The following is a 22129-nucleotide window of genomic DNA, read 5'->3' as shown; positions in this document are numbered from 1 at the left end:
CCATGCAGGGGGAGAGTGAGAGAAATGAATGGTCAATTTGTTTATATGAGAATGATTATCACCCTAAACGACACCCTGGATAGCCTATTGAACCTTACATATCACCAGGTCTCTCCACCAATAACTCTTCCACCAAATCAGACTAAAATAATTTTGAGCCTGAACCATAAAACAGCCCTGAAAATGTTGAAACAGGTTCACCAAACTTTGAAAACTCATCAAATAGATCTAGATTTCATAATACAAACCCTTTTGAGCTACTAAATATGCTTCCTAATTCTGAGACTTAGGTGGATGAGGCAAAAAGTGCCATTGAACAGCACCAAAGTGAAGAAGATCCCATTCCCATGCCAATGCAAAACCATGATTCTATGCCTGAAGAGAGTCTTGAGGATTTGCATTGGCCAATTGCTTTGAGAAAAGGACAAAGGAGTTGTACTAGACATCCTATTTCTTGGTATGTTTCATACAATAAACTATTCTCTCATATAAAGACCTTTGTGGCTAATGTTGAGAAAGAAAAAACTCCCTAGAAATTTGAAGAAGCCATCATTGACCCTAAATGGAAAAAGGCTGTAGAAGAAGAATTAAGAGCTCCACATAAAAATAAAACTTGGGAAATCACTAAGTTACCTAAGAGGAAATCAATTGTGAATAATAAATGGGTTTTTATAGTAATGTATAATCCTGATGGGAGTGTGAACAAGTGTAAGGTGCGATTGGTGTCTTGGGGATTTAGCCAAACTTCCCCTATTGCCAAAATTAACTCTGTAAAAGTTTTATTGTCTCTTGCTGTCAATTTAGTATGGCCTCTTCAATAACTAGATGTTAAGAATGCCTTTCTCAATGGTGATATCAGAATCGACAAAGAGGGCTTCTTTTGTGAGAGAATACGACCACACTTTTCCAAGTGAAATGCTTGCTTCAAAGTCTCTTGCAGGGGGAGCAATTCATAATCCAATATTATAGGCTTTGGTAGCATATTGATTTGTACGAAGCTCATGAATGGACTTACAGAAAGATGGAGAGTATTCCAAGACATTGATGAAGAATCTAGAATGTTCAGGAATATTCTAGAAGCATCTGGAATAATTAAGAAATATCTAGAACAATTTAAAAAGATTTAGAATGTTTCAGAAGCTTGTAGAAGGATTTGGAGATATTTAGAATATCTTGGGATATTGTAGGATGTTCTAGAATGTTCTTGACATATCTTGAGATAATATCTAGAAAAGTCCATACAAATATCTAGATATTTTTTAAGAGAATTCTAGAGAGATAGTGACAACTGTAAAATCAAATTACTTCCACCGTCTATTAAGGAGGTGGGAATGTTCTGGATAAAAGGGGAGGTCTATAAATCCCTCACCCCTCCTCATTTGTAAGCATCCTTGAGTTCCTCTCATCTTTGAGCTCTTAAGCAATACAAGTCTTATATTTCCCAAGCTCTCTCAATCAATCTTTGCTCTCGAGATTTTCCTTTCCTCAGTTTAGCCAAGTACCTTCCTTCTCAACAAATTAGGCTTACTTAGCATCTTTAGTGAAAAGTGTCTAAGTGTCGCACGAGTTGAAAGACTAGTCCCTTGACATTTGATGTCAAAGCACGGTTCAACTGTTGTGCCTAGAGGAAGGTATTGCGCAATGGCAACTGAGGAAGGAAACATTATTAGCATGGAAGTGTAAGAGCATGCTTGGGTATAACATGAGCAAGCTCAAACCAAGTCCAAGTGAGGCAGGAGCAAGGTTCTAGTAGGTGAGTCCTTTAAACGTCGTGTTGCTAGTTTGGAAACTCACATGCAGAACTATGGGGAACTTGTTGATCAACTCAACAATGTTATCCAAGAAATGCTGAGGCCACACATATTGCCAAGTTAATGATTGAAGAAGTTCGTCGTGGCTTTGTGAGAGATTTTTGTTTCCTTACTCAAAATTTTGCTGACCTTCACAAGTATGTTGAGGACGAGTTGTGATGTCTATATTCCTAGACAGATGATATTCGCTATGAATAGGAATCTTATCGTCGTGCAGGCAGCTCTATTAGTGGTAGCACTTCAAATACCACTTCTCAGGGTTTAAAGCTGCCCAAGCTAGCAATGTACGATGGGGCTTGCAATACAACAATTGTGGAGAACTTTCTCTCTGGCCCAAAGCATTGTTTCGAGGCCATAGAGTCACTGATGACTTAATTGGAATCAACAATGTTTCAACATTCCTTTGGGATACAGCCCAACTATGGTGATGCAAGAAACATGTTGAGAGAGAGAAGGGTAGTTGCACTCTTAACACATAGGAGCTGTTCAAGTTAGAGCTCCGCGAGTAATTTGTTCCCCACAATGATGAGATGGAGGCTAGAGGTAAGCTTTAAAGGTTGAGACAAGTTAGTAGTATTCTTGACAACATCAAAGAGTTTATTACCATCATGCTTGAGATCAAAGACCTATCCAATAGGGATGCTCTTTTTCACTTCATAGATGGGATCAAAGAGTGGGTTTGAGTAGAACTAGAGAGACGTAAGGTGCAAATTTTGGATGAGGCAATTGTGGCTGCTGAGTTTTTAATTGACTACTCTACCAAGAGTATGAAGCTTAATTCTGAAAAACGTGGGGGAGATAAAGGAGGACAAAAGATCTCTGACCGTGGTGGTTTGAAGATTTTGGTGAAAGTTCTAAACAGGATAAACCATCCTGAACCAAGCGAGAGCCTTTAAAGCCACCAAAATCATGTTTCATATGTGATGATCCATGCTGGACTTGTGACTGCCCCAATTAAAAGGCTATGAATGCCTTAGTTGTCAAGATGAAGGAAAGGCAAGGCAAGACAAGGAATAGCAAACTGACCTTGGTTCCTTACAATATCTGGGGGCATTGTATAGACTCTTCTCTCTAGCCAAGGAGGAAGAGAAGAGTCTACTCTATGTTGATTTTATCATTAAAGGCAATTTTGCTTTTGCTATGCTTGATACCCGAGCAAGTCATAACTTTATGAAGGTGAAAGAAGTTAAGCGATTAGGCATCTAGTTTAACAAGGGAGAAGGCCTATCAAGGCGGTAAACTCCCTTACAAAACAAGTCCTTGGGATAGCTAAAGGTGTAAAGAGGAAGATTGGGGATTGATAAGGTATGTTAGACTTCACCATAATTACTATGGATGATTTCAAGCTTGTGTTGGGACTTTCTTTCTTCTACAAAGCACATGCTTTTCCTATTTCCGAAGCCAAGCCTTTGGTGGTCATTGACCCAGGTATGATTTGGGTGATCTCTCTAAAGTGTTTGGAGAAGTTTAAACCTATGATTTTTGCTTTGCAATTCAAGAGGGGTCTCCAGAACCTAGAAGGCGATGTTGCCACCATTCGATCAATGGCCAAAGAGGAGGTTGGCACGACCAACATATTAGAAGCTTTACCACCTTGTATCCACAAAGAATTTTAGGAGTACAACCATGTCATGCCTGATGAGTTGCTGAAGAAACTATCTCTTTAAAAAGAGGTAGACCATTACGTTGAATTGGAGCTTGGTGCCAAATTACTTGCCTTGGCATCTTATCACATGTCGTCGCTGGAACCTACTGATTTGAGGAGACAACTCCAAGTGGCCTAGTTGTCTATTCTTATAGCAAGGATGCCCCAAAACAACTTCCTTGGCCGAATCAAAGAAGGTATGTCTCAAGACCTTGCTGCAAGTAACTTAGTCAAGCTTGCTACAGAGGGCAAGGCTTGAAAGTTTTGGTTGAAAGATGGGATACTCTTCACCCTTGGAAATTGAGTCTATGTTTCGAGATGGGGCAACCTTGGACGAAATGTTCTCAGGGAGTGTTATGATTCAAGGTAGGTTGGGCATCCACGTATGGCCCAATCGCTTGCTTTCTTGCAAAATTACTTTTATTGTCCACGTATGCAAGATGATGTTGAAGCATATGTGAAGACATGCATAGTATGCCAGCAAGATAAGGTAGAATAACAACATCCTGCTGTTTACTTGAACTTTTGACCCCTAGTGCACTTGCCGCTCAATATGAGGGAGACAATTCAGGTGCATACAAGTTTGCCAAAGAATGGCAAGAAGAAGAAGACACCACTTGAGCAACCCTAGATAAAGCCTCCTGAAAGATGAAGTAGGCGGACAAGAAATGGCGTTCCATCGAATTTGAAGTAGGAGACTTGGTGATGGTAAAGTTGCTATCAAATAAGGAGATATGAAGGCCCCTTTCCAATTCTCAAGCATATTGGGAAGGTCGCTTACCAGGTATAACTTCCTTCAAAACTTAACATTCATCCTCTCATTCACATTAACCTCTTGAAGAAGTGCTATAAGGGTGAAGAAAATCCATCTCGAGGAATATCCAAGAGAGCACTGATCACGGTTGCCATAGAGACTGACAAGGAGATAGAGGAGATCCTCACTGAGAGAATGATTCAAAAGAGAGAAGTTTCCAACTATGTAAAGTACTTAATCAAGTGGAAGGGTCAAGCTGACTTTGAAGCAAGTTGGAAATATGAATATCTCTTGTGGCAATTCACGGGTCATATTCAGCATTACAAGGAGGAAGCTGCGATGAGAATGTCGCCAAATTAAGTGGGGGAGAATGTCACATTTTATGAATTTTAAGAGGTTAAGAGAGTATTCCAAGAGATTAAAGAAGAATCTAGAATGTACAGGAATGTTCTAGAGGCCTTTGGAATAATTTAGAAATATATAGAGCAATTTAGAAGGATTTCGAAGGTTTTGGAAGCTTGCAGGAGGATGTGGAGATATCTAAAATATTTTGACATATTCTAAAATGCTCTAAAATGTTCGTAATATATCTTCAGATAGTATCTAAAAAAGTCCATGTAACTATTTAGATATTTCTATAGAGAATTCTAGATAGTGACAACTGTAGGATTAAATTAATCTCCAGTGTCCATTAAAGAGATGAAACATCCTTGATAAAAGGGGAGGTCTATAAATACCTTACGCCTCCTCATTTGTAAGCATTCTTGAGCTTTCAAGCAATACAAGTCTCACATTCCCCAAGTGCTTTCATTCAACCTTTGCTCTCAAGATTTCCTTTTCCTCAACTTAGCCAAGCACCCTTATTCTCAACAAATTAAGCCTATTTAACATCTTCCGTGAAGAGTGTTTAAATGCCGCATTGGTTGAAAGATTAGCCCTGTGATAGTGAGGCCTCTTTCTTCATTAGAAGATGCCTTCAACATCATTAAATGTGAGGAAAGCTACAAGTCTCTTAACTTTAGGCCTCTCTTCATCTGCTCCAAACAAAGTCTCTACCCTTGTCGTTAACGTTAAGGGAAAGAATTCTGCAAAGTGGCAAGATCATTGCAATAAGAATGGTCACAAGAGTGATTTTTGCTGGAAGCCTAGAAACCTATACATAAGGCTAAAATGAAGGCAAAGAAGAGAAGGGTTTGTTGGTGGGCACTGTAGCAACTGAACATGGGACATTGGGTAATGAAGAATTGCTAGTTTTGAAGAAAATACTGCAAAAACATGCTGAAACAAACTTGGCCTGTTAAAACATTTGACAAAATACACCTGTGACTTTGACACATGCAGGTAAGCAATTTCTAATAATATTTGGATCATAGATTATGGGGCAACTGATCATGTTATATGTTGTAGAGATCTTTTTTTTGAGTTTAGTGAATATTTTGAGCATGAGGTTGTTGTAGTTGTAAATGGGTAGTGTATTAAGGCAATGGGATTTGGCACTGTAATAAAATTGTATTGAAAAATATTTCGTATGTGCCTGCTACCTATGAAATGTGTGGTTTCTCAGTTTAAAGGCCTTTGTTACAGGGCTAGTCTTTCGACCTGCGTGACACTTAGACACTTTTCATTGGAAGATGATAAGTAAGCCTGATTTGTGATTAGGAAGATGTTATGACAAAGTTGAGAGATAAAAATCTTGAGAGCAAAGGGGAATGGGAAAGTTGTGGGAATATGAGACTTGTATTGCTTGAACGCTCAAGGATGGTTAAAAATGAGGAGAGGTGAGATATTTATAGACCTCTTCTTTTATCTAGAATGTTTTCACCTCCTTAATGGATGGTGGAGATTAATTAGATCCTACAGTTGTCACTATCTCTTTAGAATTCTTTATAGAAATATCTACAAGAAATATTTAGATATTGATATGGACTTTTCTTGATACTATCTGAAGATGTGTTAGGGACATTCTAGAGCATTCTGTAGCATCCCAGAATATTCTAGATATTTTCACATCCTTTTGCAAGTTTTTAGATCTTTTTAAATTGTTCTAGATATTTCTATATTATTTCAGATGCTTCTAGAACATTTCGGAATGTTCTTGATTCCTCTTAAATGTCCTAGAATACTCTCTTAATCTCTTAAAATTCATAGAATGTGACATTTTTCCCTACTTAATTTCGCGATGCCCTTATCACACCTTCCTTAATGTAGCATTGAGTATGGTTGGTGAACTGCCATAGGAAGTTTTTACGTTTTCAACTTGCTTTAGAGTCAACTTGATCCTTCCACTTGACCAAGCACTTCTTGTAGTTGGGAACTCCTCTCTTTTGAATTATCCTGTCGGTGAGGATTTCTTCTATCTCTTTGCTATCCTCGGTGACAATTGCTGTTGGTGCTCTCTTGGAGATACCTCGAGATAGAATTTCTTTATCATCATAGTACTTTTTCAAGAGGCTAACGTGAATGACAGAATGAATCTTAAGTTTGGGAGGAAGTTATACTTGATAAGCGACCTTTCCAACAAACTTGACAATTGGAAAGGGGCTTTCGTGTCTGTTTATTAATCCTTTGTGCACTTTGTGCAAAGACTTGAATTGATTTGGCAATAACTTTACTACCACCAAGTCTCTTTCTTGAAACTCGGTGGGATGCCATTTCTTATTCGCTCACTTCTTCATCTTTTGGTCAGTATGCGAGGGTACATGGTGGTTTTGGTTTTGGAGAGCGAAATAATGAAGGACAAACTCTTCTTGATTTCTCATTGGCTTATGATTTTAAGATTGTCAATACTTGTTTCAAGAAGAGAGATGAGCATCTCATCACTTACAAAAGTGGAGCCTCAAAGTCATAAATTGATTTTCTTTTAGTTAGGAATACAGATAGAAGACTTTGTAAAAATTGTAAGGTGATCCCCGAAGATGCTGTAACGACACAACATAGGGTCCTAGTCTTTGATGTGTGTATTATGAGTAAAATTCAAAAACGTCGACAAGTAGTAGCACCAAGGATTAGGTGGTGGCAATTAAAAGGTGAGAAGCAAGATATTTTCAAGCGAAATCTTTTGGACAAAGGAATTTGGGAATTTCAGGGAAGTGCTAACATCATGTGGGAGGATATGGCTAAAAAGATACGGGAGGTTGCACAAGTAGTTTTGGGAGAATCAAAAGGTTTTGGTCCGAGAGATAAGGAGACTTGGTGGTGGAATAATAGCATACAGAACAAAATCAAGTATAAGAAGAACTGTTTTAAAGCCATACATTTGTGTAACAATGAGGAAAATTGGGAGAGGTACCGTATGGCTAAGAAGGAAATTAAGAGAGTTGTGGGTGAAGCTGATTCTAAAGCTTTTGAAGAATTTTATAAGAGCCTTGAGACGAAGGAAAGAGAACGTAACATTTATAAGATTGCCAAGAGTAGGGAAAGAAAATCAAGAGATCTAGAACAGGTAAGGTGTATTAAAGATGAAGAGGGAAGAATTTTAGTTACAGATGATGAAATTAAAAATAGATGGGAGACTTACTTTTCCAAACTTTTCAATGATGGAGAGGGTTCATCTAATAACTTGGAGGATTTAGTAACTAGTGAAGGAGAACAAAATTTTGTCATTCTATCGAATAATACGTGATAAGGAAGTAAGGGAAGCTCTTAAGAAAATGGCAAATGGTAGAGCCAACGGATCTGATTGTATATCTATCGAAGTGTGGAAATGTTTAGGTGAAGAAGGGGTGAGATGGTTAACTAAGTTATTTAATGTGATTTTACGGTCCAAGAAAATGCCTGATAAGTGGAGGAGAAGTACATTAATTCCTATTTATAAAAATAAAGGATATATTCAGAATTGTACTAACTATAGAGGGATTAAACTCATGAACCACACCATGAAATTGTGGGAGAAAGTAATTGAGCACAGGTTGAGATTGGAGACAAGTATTTCTGAGAATCAATTTGGTTTTATGCCAGGTAGATCAACTACAGAAGCGATTTATTTATTAAAGGGATTAATGAAAAAGTATCATTGTAAAAATAAAGATCTACACATGGTTTTTATTGATTTGGAAAAAGCTTATGACCGTATACCAAGAGAAGTGCTTTGGAAAGCGTTGGAAAAAAAGGGAGTACGGATTGCTTATATTAAAGCCATGCAAGATATGTATGAGGGGGTAAAAACTAATATAAGAACGCCTAATGGTCAAACAAAGGATTTTTCTATAAAGATTGGACTTCATCAGGGATCATCTCTGAGTCCTTATCTGTTCAACTTGATCCTAAATGTTTTGACGGAACATATTCAAGGAGAAATTTCCAAATGCATGCTCTTTGCTGATGGTATAGTTCTTATAGCAGAGACAAGAGAAGAGGTTAATTGCAAACTTAAGTTATGGAGGAGGACATTGGAGTCGAAAGGTTTTCGTCTGAGTAGGAGTAAGACGGAATATTTATATTGTAAATTTGGTAAGAGACTATTTGACAATAATTTGGAAGTGAAATTGGGAGATCAAATTATACCTCAAGTGGAAAAGTTTAGATATTTGGGAGCCATTATTCAAAATGATGGCGAAATCAGTGGAGATATTTCACATAGGATTCAAGTTGGGTGGTTTAATTGGAGAAAAGCTAAAGGAGTTATTTGCGATCGTAAGGTGCCTAATAAACTTAAAGGGAAGTTTTATCGCACTGCTATCAGACCGGCAATGTTATATAGTAGTGAATGCTGGGCTCTAATGGGACAACAAGAGCATAAAGTTGGAGTAGCAGAGATGAGAATGTTACGATGGATGTGCGGACATACACGTAACGATAAAATTCGAAATGAGCACACACGCGAAAAAGTGAGGGTGGCACCTATTGAGGAAAAAATGGTAGAAAATCGGTTGAGATGGTTTGGGCATGTACAAAGAAGACCAAGGGAGGCATCAGTGAGAAGAGTGGAACATATAACTTTGAGTTCGATTAAGAAGGGTAGAGGAAGGCCTAAGAGAACACTCTTAGAAGTTGTTGAATGCGATCTCTTAATTTATAATATTCCTAAAAGCTTGATAAATGATAGAGCACAATGGCGTCTTGCAATCCATGTAGCCGACCCCACCTAGTGGGATAAAGGCTTGTTGTTGTTGTTGTTGTTGTTGTTGTCACTTATTCATCTTTTGGGGGGCTTTATCCAAGCTTGCTTGAGTGATGTCTGTTTCTTCTTGCCATTCTTTGGCAGTCTTAATGCAGTTGGATTGTCTCTTTCATGAAGTGGCAAGTGCACTAGGGGTTAGATGTTTAAGTAAACCAGTGGGCAACAACCTTATCTTGTTGGTATATTTGGCATGTCCTTACATTTGCTTCAACATCATCTTGCATATGTGGCCAATAAAAGCAATTTTGCAAGAAAGAAAGCGCTTGAGTTATATTTGGATGCTCAGCCCTCCTCAAATTATGACACTCTTTGACGGCATGTCTTCGAAGGTTGCCCCATTTTGGCATGTAAACTTAGCTTCTAAGGTTGTAGAGTATCTCATCTTTCACCCAAAATCTTTAAGTCTTGCCTTAAGTACCAAGTTTTATCAAGTTACTTGCTTCAAAATCTTGAGACATATCTTCTTTAATTTGGTAAAGGAGGTCATTCTGGGGCATGCTTGTTGTAAGAGCGAACAATTCAGCCACTCGGAGTTGTCTCTTGGATTCAGTAGGTTTTGGTGGCGACGTGAGATTATATGCTAAGGCAGGTGGTTTGGCATCATGCTCCAACTTAATTTGATGGTCTACCTCTCTCTTAGGAGGTAGTTTCTTTGGTAGATCACTAGGTATGACATATTTGTATTCTTGCAAATCACTAGGCATGACATATTTGTATTCTTGCAACAACTCTTTGATGAAAGGTGGCAAGGCTTCTTGTGGGTTGGTTGTGCCATTCTCTTCTTCAGTTGATGAATGTGTGGTGGCAATATAGCCTTTTGAATTCTTGAGACTCCTTTTGAATTGCAAGATAGAAATTATAGGTTTGGATTTCTCCAAGTGCTTCAAAGGGACTACCTGAATCATTTGTGTCGACAACCATTAAAGACAAAGCCTTCGGGAATGGGGAAGGCATGTGCTTGCCGAAGAAAGCAAGTCTCAAAACAACCTTGAAATCATTCATAAGGACTGTGGTGAAGTCTAATGTATCTTGCCAATCCTTGATCTTCACTTTTACATCCTTGGCAATTCCAAGGACTTTTTTGCAAGAAAGTTTGTTGCCTTGGTGGTGCCTTTTCCTTTATTGAATTGGATTTCTAATCGCTTGGCTTCTTTCACCTTTATAAAGTTATGACTTGCTCCAGTATTGGGCATGGCAGAAGTAGACTTGCCTTCAATGGCAAGATTAGCATAGAGTAGACTCTCCTATTCCTCTTTGGCTAGAGAAGACTCTAGTTATGTTGCAAGGAACAAAGGTCGGCTTCTTGTTACTTGTGTTGCCTTTCCTTTATCTTGGCAACTAAGGCATTCATTGCCCTTCGGTTGAGGCAGTTGTGAGTCCAGTGTAGACTATCGCATATGAAGCATAGCTTCAGTTGCTTTGAGGGATCTTGCTTGGTTAAGGATGGTTTATCTTATTTAGTACTTCCACCATAGATCTTTTGGCCACCGTAGTCAGAGATTATCTTTTATCCTTTCTTGTCTCCCCTACTCCTACCGGGATTAGACTTCTTGATCTTGGTAGAGTAGTTGATCAAGGACTTAGCAGCCGCAATAGCCTCATCTAGAGTATGAACCTTGCATTTATCAAGTTCTACTCTAGCTTAGTCTTTGAGCCCATCCATGAAGTGGAATAGAGCTCCTTTGTCGGACAAGTCTTTAATCTCCGGCATGATGGTAGTATACTTTTTATTGTAGTTAAGAATACTACCAGTTTATCTCAATCTACGGAGCTTACCTCTAGCCTCTCTCTCCATATTGTGGGAAACAAAGTGTTTGAGGAGTTCTAATTTGAACAATTCCCATGTGTTTAGAATGCAAATGCCCTTCTCTCTATCGGCATGCTTTTGACATCACCATAGTTGGGTTGCATTCTGAGGGAAAGTTGAAGCATTGTTGATCCTTAATAAGTCATTTGTCACTCCCATGGTCTCGAAGTATTGTTCTAGGCCAAAGAGAAAGTTCTCCATAACTGTTGCATTGCAAGTCCCATTGTACAAAGCTGGATTGGGCACCTTTAGACCTTGGGAAGTGGTGTTTAAAGTACTATCACTAATAGGGTTGCCTGCACGATGATGAGATTCCCATTTATGGTGAATCTCATCTATCCGGGAGTGTAGACCATGCAACTCATCTTTGACGTACTTCTGAAGGGTAGTAAGATCTTGGGTAAGGGAACGAAGATCCCAAGTCCAAGTGAGGCAGAAGTAATATTCTAGTAGGTGAGTCTTTTTGAACCTCATGTTGCTAGCTTGGAAATTCACATGGAGAATGTGAGGATTACTATGAGAGAACTCGATGATCAACTCAGCAATCTCGTCCAAGAGAATGTTGAGGTCACGTGTGCTAGCAACAACTACATTTCCTTCCTTAGTTGCAATTATGCAAGGCCTTCCTCTAAGCATGAAGGTTGACTTATGGTCTGATATCAACTGTCTAGGGCTTGTTTTTCAACCCGCGCGGCACTATAACACTCTTCACTGGAAGATGCTTAGTAAGCTTGATTTGTGAGTTGGAAGATGCTTTTGCAAAGTTGAGAGTTGGAAATTTTGAGAGCAAAGGTGAATGAGAGAGTTGTGGGAATGTGAGACTTATATTGCTCGAGAGCTCAAGTTCGATAGGAACTTAAGGATGGTTACAAATGAAGAGGGGTAAGGCATTTATAGACCTTCTCTCTTATCTAAAACGTTCCTGCCTTCTTAATAGACGGTGGAAATTAATTTAATCCTATGGTTGTCACCATATCTAGGGGTGAGCATTGGTCAGTTCGGTTCGGTCTCAAAATATGCAAAACCGATCGATTGAATAACGCTGAAAATGAAAACCGAATCGAATCGAACAAACCAATCGAACCGAAAAAGGACCGAATCGAAATTTGATAATTCGGTTTGGTCAGTTAATTCGGTTTTTTGGTTTCATATTGGGCTATTGAAATTGGGCCCATTTTTTAAATATTAAAACAAACAACACTATAAAATTGGACTTTTTTTTTCTATTTGTTTTTTTCAATATGAGCCCATTCTAATTACACCCATATGTCATAAAGCCCAAATATTATAAAGGTATGGATAATTAAATAAACAACACAAATAAACACCGATGATCAAATAATGGCCCTATAATCTAGTTAGAACACCTACTGATGAGAGTGACTGACCGAAATAGGGTTTTAAGTGATGTTTTTATTTTTTATTCTTTATTAACATAAAAAATAAAAATAAAATAAAATAATTTATAAATTAAATGTAATTTATAAATTAATAAATTATATGTAATTCGGTCAATTTGATTCAATTTTCGGTTTCGGTTCGGTTTTGCTCACCCCTAACCATATCTCTAAGATTATCTATAGAAATATCTAAATATTTACATGGCTTTTCTAGATACTATCTGAAGATATGTCAGGAACATTCTAGATCTTGGTTGTGTTTTCAAGACTTGACTTTGGAGAGGATGATTGGCATTGCTGAAGAATGGAATGGGCTTTACTACCTCCAAAAGATCTCCAAAAAATAAATCAAATGGTGTTTTTTCCGTTATGTCTATTCAAAACTTGATGCTGTGGCATTTTAGGTTAGGCCACCTTAGTCCAAATTACTTGCAAATTTTGTTTTTATATATCAATAAAAAATTCACTTTTGAATTTCATTGCGATACATGCCACTTCGCAAAGCAAGTTTGAAACTCTTAGCCTTCATATGCCTATACACTTAGCCATCCCTTTACTCTGATCCATAATGATGTATGGGGTCTATTTAAGCTAGGTGGTTCATAACATTTATGGATGATCATACTTGATTGATTTGGGTTTCTTTAATAAAGGGGAAATAAGAAGTTTTTGATATGTTTAAATGTTTTTATTTGTTTATAAAATCAATTGGGCACCTTTATCAAAATTCTTCGAAGCGATAATGGGAAAGAATATTTGAACTCAAATTTTAAAATTATTTGAAAGATCGAGGGATACATCACCAAACCTTGTGCGTTTATTCACCCCAACAAAATCAGGCATTTGAAAGGAAAAATCGACATTTGCTTGAAGTTGCAAGAGCTCTAATGATTGATAGTAATGTGCCTAACAAATTTTTAGGGGATGCCATTCTTATATTTACTTATTTAATAATTCAATTACCTTCCAAAACTTTGACATCTACTAATTCAAAAATTTTCTAAAAGTTTTCCTCACTACTCTCTTACTAGTACTATTCCCAAAAAGGTTTTTGGATGTACAGCTTTTGTTTATAATGAGAGTGGTGGAAAATTAGATACGACGGCTATCAAATGCATATTTTTGGGCTACTCCTCATCTCAAAAAGGATGCAAATGTATTTTTCCTTTCACAAATAAAGCATATATTACTATGAATGTCAAGTTTCTTGAAAAACTATCATTTTACTCAAGCTTACCTATCTAGGGCGAGGAGAGTGAATGGTTAGTTTGTAATGATCATAATAAAATGTTCTACATCTGGACAACAACAACAAATTAGTGGTTCCCATGTATCACAAGATGATCCTATAACTCCTTCTATTCCCACTTAGTCTCACTATTACTTTGAAACCCCATGGCTCTCTACTTGGGACTAGTAATGAAAATTCCACACCAAATTCTAGAACCCTTGGAAATTTGTCACCAAGGTTACCTTATCAAGATACTAACCCATTTGAACCTCCAAACATGATTTTGGACTTAGATGAACCTAACACTAGGGTGGAAGAATCTAATGATGTCACTTAACAACACCATGGAAGAGGAGGGAAATGCAAGACTCTATTGATGTTACCTTATCAAGATACTTAGACTTCTTATATTTGACTATTAGGAAACATTTGCCCTTGTAGCCAAACTCAAATTAGTAGAAGTCTTGTGATTTGATGTTGACTTGGATTAGCTACTTCATCAGTTAGATGCTAAGAATGCTTTTTTAAATTGTGATCTTGAGGAGGAAGTATACATGAAAATTCCTGTCGGTTTGAGAGATCCTGGTAACTAGCATAAAGTTTGTAGGTTACATAAATTGTTATATAGATTAAAATAGTCTCCAAGGGCTTGATTTGAATGATTTGCTTTGGCTATCATGTCTTGGGGATGTAAGTAGTGCCAAGCATATTATACTTTGCTTGTTATTGTGGGGAACAAATAAAAGCTCTCATTGTCAATGTAGAAGATATTTTGTTCACAGGAAATGATGTATTAGAGATTACAAAGCTGAAAGGAAATCTAGCATTAGAATTTGAGATTAAAGATCTCAGTCTATTGATATATTTTTAGGCATAGAAATGGCAAGAACACACAAGTGAATTAGTGTGTGACAACAAAAATACACCCTAGATCTCTTGAAGGAAACAAGAATGTTGGGAGCAAGATCAGCACACACTCCAATGGAACTAAATAAAAAAATTGACCACAAGGCTAGATGGGCACAATAGTGAACAAAGAATGATACTAGAAATTGGTAGGAAAATTTATTTATTTATCTCACATGAGACCTTTTGTGTGTTTTTTGATGTGTTGTGATTTAGTTTTCTAGCAATCGTCCAAGAAAGCACATGGCAGCTGTTAATCAAATTCTAAAATATCTAAAGAAGACTCCAATGTAGGGTGTGTTTGTATTTATTTATTTATTTTTTGCAAAAATTGATGCTAGAAGTGTTGAACTATTCATTGATGCTGATTGGGGAGACTCCAAGAGTGGTAGGAGGTCAAATAGATATTGTTCATGTGTATGGGGCAATTGGTGACATTGAGGAGCAAGAAATAGTTAGTAATGTCATGAAGTTTAGCAAAGTCTGAATATAGAGCCCTGTCACTAGGAATATCTAAAGGGATGTGGATCATTTGACTCTTGAAGGAGTTAAAGATTGATACTACTTGTCCTATTAAAGTATGGTGTGATAGCATGTCAGCCATCATGATTGCTACGAATCCAATTCAGCATGAGTGCATGAAACATGTGGAGATGGAGAGACACTTTATAAATGAAAAGATAGAAGCTAAGGTGATTGATTTATCATGCATTCCTCCCTTTAGAAGTCAAATTGAGGATGTTATGACCAAGTCACTAACTCAGAGCAAGTTTGAAGCTTTTAGTGGCAAGTTGTCACCAGCTTGAAGGGGAGTATTGGAAGTTGGCTTGCTACCACTTGTGAGGCCCAACTCTGTCAAAACCTAATTTTCGTTGTTTGTTAAGATCAGATTTGATTCCTCTATTATTATATTCATTTATGTACTGGGATTATTGGAGAGATGTGTGTGATATGGTTAGATCTTATCTCTCTTATCTTTCCTATACTTGTAATCACATTTTATGAATAAAAATTAGACTTGTTATGTTCAAAATATTTCAAAAACTTTTAGAAGAGTAATGAGGAGTAGTAACAAAGGCAGCAAGAACATCAGTTAGAGAAGAAAACTTATGTAACTAGGGTCCCATAGGGACCAAAGAATATCCAAAATATTTACATTTAAAATAGAGATATTCCCATAAGACTTTGATGTGTAAATTGTAAATTATGTGTTTCATGTGCATGAGTTTGCCAAGTGTTGGGAGTCAGATGTTGGAGGGCTTGAGGGGCAATGTCTATTAAAAGGATAGATTGCTATTTGGGTTGTGTTTGAAAAGAATTCAGTTTCATTTTCTGATGCATCCGAGCTTTGTTTCTCTCGTGTCCCCCCATCTTGCTTTTCCTCTATCTCTTTGCCTCCCTCCCCCACTCTCTCTCCTGATTACCACATTACATTAGACTCTAGCTGAAATTGTGGTGATATTGGATTTATTGTAAATATTCTACCCTGGTTATTAGGGATTATTGTTGATTATTAGGAGTTATTGGTATTTATTATTCTATTTCTCAGCTTTGTGCATATATACCAGTTGTAACTCATATTTTTGTATCAATGAAAATGGTATTTTCCCTCTCAAAGTGCCATATGGTATCAGAGCATTAGGATCTGGAAATTTTGTCTAGGGTTTCCAGTAGTGTCTTGCATGGCAACCCTAGTATTGTGTCTCTAGCCATTGATGTTGGAGAGCTTGTTGACTCTCACTGCCAGCCTAAGGAGACTCACTAGCGTTCGATCGGCGGAACCCAGGTGGATGGAGGCCAACGGCGGCACGTGGATCTCACAAGCGCCTCCTGCAGTTTCTGTGCCAGTGAACGCTAGGTGGCGCGTGACCCATCTGGATGGATGGTGGCTTCTTCTTCTGGTGACGATGAGCTAGTTCCGGCGAGATTCTTGCGTTACCCAGGCCTAGGGGGCATCATTCGCAAACTTCCTTGTTGTGGGTATCTCTGTTCAGTGTATGTGTTATCTCTATGGATTCTCATAAGCTTCTGTCATGAGCCGTTGGAAGGATCCAGAGTGGTGTATTTGGTGATTCTCAGTTTTATGTCCTATGTTTCTTCATCCGTCAAGAGACAAAAGGTACTCCAATCATCACATGCTGCTGTAATTGTGGGATGTGAGTCACTATCCTCGGCCTTTGTTGCCAAAACAGGTAGTTTCCTTTAGGCCCTCAAAACTTCTCGAAACAAATCTCTATGGATTGTTGATTCTGGAGCATCAGATCATATGACTGATTGCCATCAATTATTCTGTACCTATGTTCCATGTGTTGGGAACTTTAAAGTCGAAATTGCTGATGGATCTCTTGCTTGCATTGCTGGGAAAGGGAGTATTTGAATATCTGAATCTATCATTTTGGAGTTTGTTCTTCATGTACCAAAATTAGCATGCAACCTATTATCTGTTAGCCAATTAACCAAGCAATCCAAGTGTTGTGCTAATTTTCTTTCAACCCATTGTGTCTTTCAGGATTTGTCATCGAGGAAGACGATTGGATGTGCTACAGAATGTGAGGGGCTTTACTTCCTTGACGATGTTGGCGTGAGTTCCCAACAAGTCACCAGCGTATGTAACTCTATATCAACATCTAAAGATACAGATATTTTGTTATGGCATAAGAGAATGACTCATCCTAATTTCCATTATCTATCTCGTTTGTTCCCCAACCTTGGTTCCACTAACCATGACCTCAAATGTGAGGTGTGTGAACTAGCAAAATATCATCGAACATCATTTAGTAGAACACCATACACACCTACAAAGCCCTTTGTTACCATCCATAGTGATTTGTGAGGACCATCCCATATCCCAAACTGCACAAAATCAAAGTGGTTTATACCTTCATTGATGATCATATCTGAGTTTGTTGGGCATATCTCTTAAAAGACAAGACTGAGGCAGTGTTTGTGTTCATCAATTTCTTCACCATGATACAAACCCAGTTTAACACAACAATCTAAGTTTTGTGCACTGACAATGGTACTGAATATTTTAACCAACCTTACAAGCCTTCTTACTCAAACATGGTATTGTCCACCGTAGTTCTTGTGCCCATACACCCTAACAAAATGGGATTGCCCAAAAAAAAAAACATATTCTAGAAGTTGCTCTGGCACTACTGTTCACCCACAATGTTCCTAATTTCTATAGGGGTGATGCAATCTTAACTGCAACTTATCTTGTTAATCGAATGTCCAGTCGTATTTTATCCTTCAAAACTCGTCTTCAAAAATTACAAGGTGTTTTTTTCCACCTCTCATATTGAAACCATCCTTCCTCTTCATGTGTTTGGGTGCATTGCCTTTGTTTATATCCATCAAAACAGTAAACTTGGACCACGTGCTACAAAATGCAGCTTCCTTGGCTACTCTCCTACTCAAAAAGGATTTAAATGTTTTGATCTTCTCTCTAAACACATGTTTGTAAGCCTTGATGTGACTTTTTATGAAGCCACATCTTTCTATCCCAATTCTTCAATTCAGGGGGAGAATATAAGGGAATCTCAGACTTGGGACCAAGAAACTAGCAGCGAACAAATGCTCCTTGATTCTTGGTTTACACTAATAGAGTCATTGTTACCATAATTACTAGATCCATCACCTTCACCAAAACCCTCAATACCACCATCTCTTATGCCAGTTACAGAAGATAACTTAAAAGAAAGAGGAGTTGTAGAGAAGCAAAAAGACAAAGACTTGTTGGTTTATTCATGAAAACATAAGTCCAAGGAAGGTGAGCACCTTATATCTGAAGCACCAAAGGAGTTTGAGCCAATGGTAACTCCTGATCCACCTCAGCAAATTACTGAATGGTTGAGTTATCAATCTGATCTTGATTTACCCATTGCTTTTTGTAAACAACCTCATTCTTGTACCCTACATCCAATACAGAAGCATATGTCCTACAAGGCTCTCTCTCCAAGTTACAGAGCATTTGTCACTATTCTGGATGAAGTAGTAATTCCTAACAGCATTCAAGAGGCACTGAAAATACCAAAATGGAGAAATGCAGTCATGGAAGAAATGAAAGCTTTAAAGAAAAATGAAACATGGGAGATTGTTTTAAGGTCGAGTGGTAAGAAGCTTGTAAGCTGCAAGTGGGTCTTTACCCCTAAGTACCACGCCGATGGTACTATTGACAAGTTAAAAGCTCGCTTAGTAGCAAGAGGGTTTACTCAGACGTATGGTATTGACTACAAAGAAACTTTTGCACCGGTGGTGAAGTTAAACACCATCAGAGTTTTATTATTTGTGGCAGCCAACTTAGAGTGGCCACTCCATCAACTTGACATCAAGAATGCCTTCCTAAATGGGAAGCTAAAAGAGGAAGTATACATGATTCTACCCCCGGGATTTGACGAAGGAAGAAGTGATCAAGTGTGTAGATTGAAGAAATCTTTATATGGCTTAAAACAGTCTCCCAGGGCATGGTTTGATAGGTTCTCGAAAGTCCTCAAACTAGAGGGCTACAAGCAAGGTCTGTCAGACCATACAATGTTTGTTAAAGATGAGGGAGGTAAGAGGTGCATTCTTATTGTATATGTTGATGACATTATCCTCACAGGAGACTATTTCGAGGAAATAACTAGAATAAAGAATGCTCTCAGAAAAGAATTCAAGGTAAAAGACCTTGGAAACTTGAAATACTTTCTTGGGATGGAAGTTGCAAGGTCAAAGAGAGGTATCTACATATCTCAAAGGAAGTATGTACTTGATCTTTTGAAGGAAACAGGTATGTTGGGATGTAAGCCTGCTGAAACCCCTCTTGTGATTCCAAAGAAAAAGAAGCCAAAGAAGAATAAGGAAGAGTTAGAAGAAGACGAAGAAGATCTTGGTGATGAGATTGAAGAAGAAGAAGAAGATAATGAGAAAGAAGAGGCCGTTGACAAGGAAAGATATCAAAGACTTGTCGGAAAGCTGATTTATCTTTTCCATACAAGACTGAATATTGCCTTTGCAGTGAGTTTGGATAGCCAACACATGAATGAAGCGAAGAAGCATATGGAAGCAGCCTATAGGATTTTGAGGTATCTAAAAGGTACTCCTGGTAGGGGGTTATTCTTCCAAAAACAAGAACAAAGAACCATAGAAGTTTACACAGATGTAGATTGGGGAAGAACTCTTCCTAATAGAAGGTCAACTTTTGCTTTGCTCCTTCGTGTGGGGAAATCTCGTTACTTAGAAGAGTCAAAAACAAAGAGTTGTCTCTAAAAGTAGTGCCAAGTTCGAATTACGAGCATTAGCTTAAGGAATAATGGAGGAGTTGTGGCTGAAACGAGTCTTAGAAGAGATATATGTCAAGTTGGACTTACCATTAAAACTCTATTGTGATAATAAGGCGGCTATAAGCATGGCCCTAAATCCGGTTTAACATGAGAAATCTAAACATGTAGAAGTGCATAGGTATTTCATTAGAGACAAAGTGGAAGAAGGAATCATATGTTTGACTTATTTGCCTACCAATCTTCAAGCTGCGGATGTTCTAACCAAGGGGCTTCATAAGCTTGCCTTTGAAAGTTACATAAGCAAGTTGGACATGATTAGCATCTATGATCCAACTTGAAGGGGAGTATGGTGATATTGAATTTATTATAAATATTCTACCCTGATTATTAGGGATTATTGTTGATTATTAGGGGTTATTATTATTTATTATTCTGTCTCTCAGCTTTGTGTATATATACCGATTGTAACTCATTTTTGTATTAATGAAAATGGTATTTTCCCTCTCAAAGTGCCACAGAAACCCATGAATCTATAGTCTCTACAATTGAGTTTCATTGAGTTTTGATGTACTTGACTTCACATCTTGGGTACTCATAATTTTGATTCTTTTTTTCAATCGTAGAATTGTGCAATTATACCATCTTGACTCAAATTACTACAAAACCTATGAGTCATGGATGATTCTATGTTGCTTTCAATTTAGGTATTAATTGATAAGTTGTCTGCAATCCACTGTGAAATGTGGCGTTCATATTATGAATTGAATTTTGCTTCTCCATGTTGCTTAGTATTTCATACATTTGTGCAATAGCTTGTCGTTTGAGATGGTTCGGATATGTATAAAGAAGATCACGAGAGGCACTTGTGAAGAGAGTGGAATAGATGATTTTGAGCTTGTCAAGAAGGGTATAGGAAGATCGAAGAGAACACTTTTGGAGGTTGTTGAGCGAGACCTTTTAATTAATAATATTCTTAAAAACTTAATAAATGATAGAGTATAATGACGTCATATAATCACATAGCCGACCTCACTTAATGAAATAAGGTTTGTTGTGGTGGTTTTTGTGCAATAGCTTGTCATGGGTCTTCTATCAGTCATGGATGTAACCCAATCTGTATCTATACAAGCCTTCAGATTCTTGGTAGCTTCCTTCTCGAAGAATAATCCTTTCCATGGAATCGTTCTGGGATGTCATAACATTTTGTATACTACCTAAATCACTACACTGACAGGATATGATATGTTAGAATGAGTGAGATTATTCTTTCTTGGTTATTTGATGCAGTAAAAGGCTATTGCATTGCAATATCTCTTTGGTTATGCAACTCTGTTTTAACTGCTCAATATACTTTATTTTCAAAGTGGGATCTAAAAATAGTCAGAACAAAATTTCATCTCCAAGGAACTTTTTTGTTGTTGTATGCTTCTGATGATTATGTTTTTGTTCAATAAACAGGTCATCTCGCTTGTTCATCTTCCAAGGACCATCTCACTTGATGCTTCCAGTAAGTTCTGGATTTTTTGTTTCTAGCCCATTATTTTTCCTGCTGAATTAACTATTTTGGTTTTTGTCTATTCCCCATGTATTGATGTGTTTTGAGCACACATTTCCTTTCTAATGATCTCTTTTTGAAAGTAAGTGTAGTATTAGTTTTGTAATTAAATTGACTGATTACATGGTTTCTGATGTGAGCAATAATTGTCTCTAAAATGCCTACAATTTCTCTGATGAATTGATCAGCCCTAGGGGCTTCATGCAAATTATATTCCTGTGCTTTTTTTTTGTTTGGGTATGATTCTTCAAGACAATATAGGCGTTGCTATTGCTAGGCTTTTTGCTACAATATTAAATATATTCATGGGTTTTGATGTTGCTGGGCTCTTTACTGCACGATTTTTGTTTGTAAAGATATTATTGGTATTGCTCTTTAATTTACGCATTCAGATTTGGTGGCCATCTTAGGATAAAGGATATTCTATTTATTTTTAAAATGAGATTTGAAGTGTTGAAATTTAACTTAAATTATTTAGTTTGTTAGTTTGTGGGTGCTGGACAATGTTAGTTTGCTTTTTTATGGTTCAATAGTTCCAGATTTCCAGGTTTCTTTTATTATTAAAGGATATTCTATTTATTTTTAAAATGAGATTTGAAGTGTTGAAATTTAACTTAAATTATTTAGTTTGTTAGTT

General features: G+C 37.4%; 1 protein-coding gene across 1 annotated transcript in view; it reads left to right on the top strand.

The window, feature by feature from the left end:
- Positions 1–22129, top strand: part of LOC129315063 (uncharacterized) — a 62499-nt gene that overhangs the window by 11152 nt on the left and 29218 nt on the right. The window contains exon 5 of the mRNA XM_054958577.1: positions 21396–21444. Coding sequence (XP_054814552.1) covers positions 21396–21444 — 49 coding nt within the window. The remainder of the gene's footprint in view (positions 1–21395; positions 21445–22129) is intronic.

The sequence above is a fragment of the Prosopis cineraria genome, unplaced genomic scaffold (assembly GCF_029017545.1).
Source record: "Prosopis cineraria cultivar Desert tree isolate PC_DT_omini unplaced genomic scaffold, ASM2901754v1 PC7, whole genome shotgun sequence".
NCBI classification, from domain to species: domain Eukaryota; kingdom Viridiplantae; phylum Streptophyta; class Magnoliopsida; order Fabales; family Fabaceae; genus Prosopis; species Prosopis cineraria.
The sequence above is the reverse complement of the archived record's forward strand: the minus strand, read 5'-3'. Positions and strand labels throughout refer to the sequence as shown.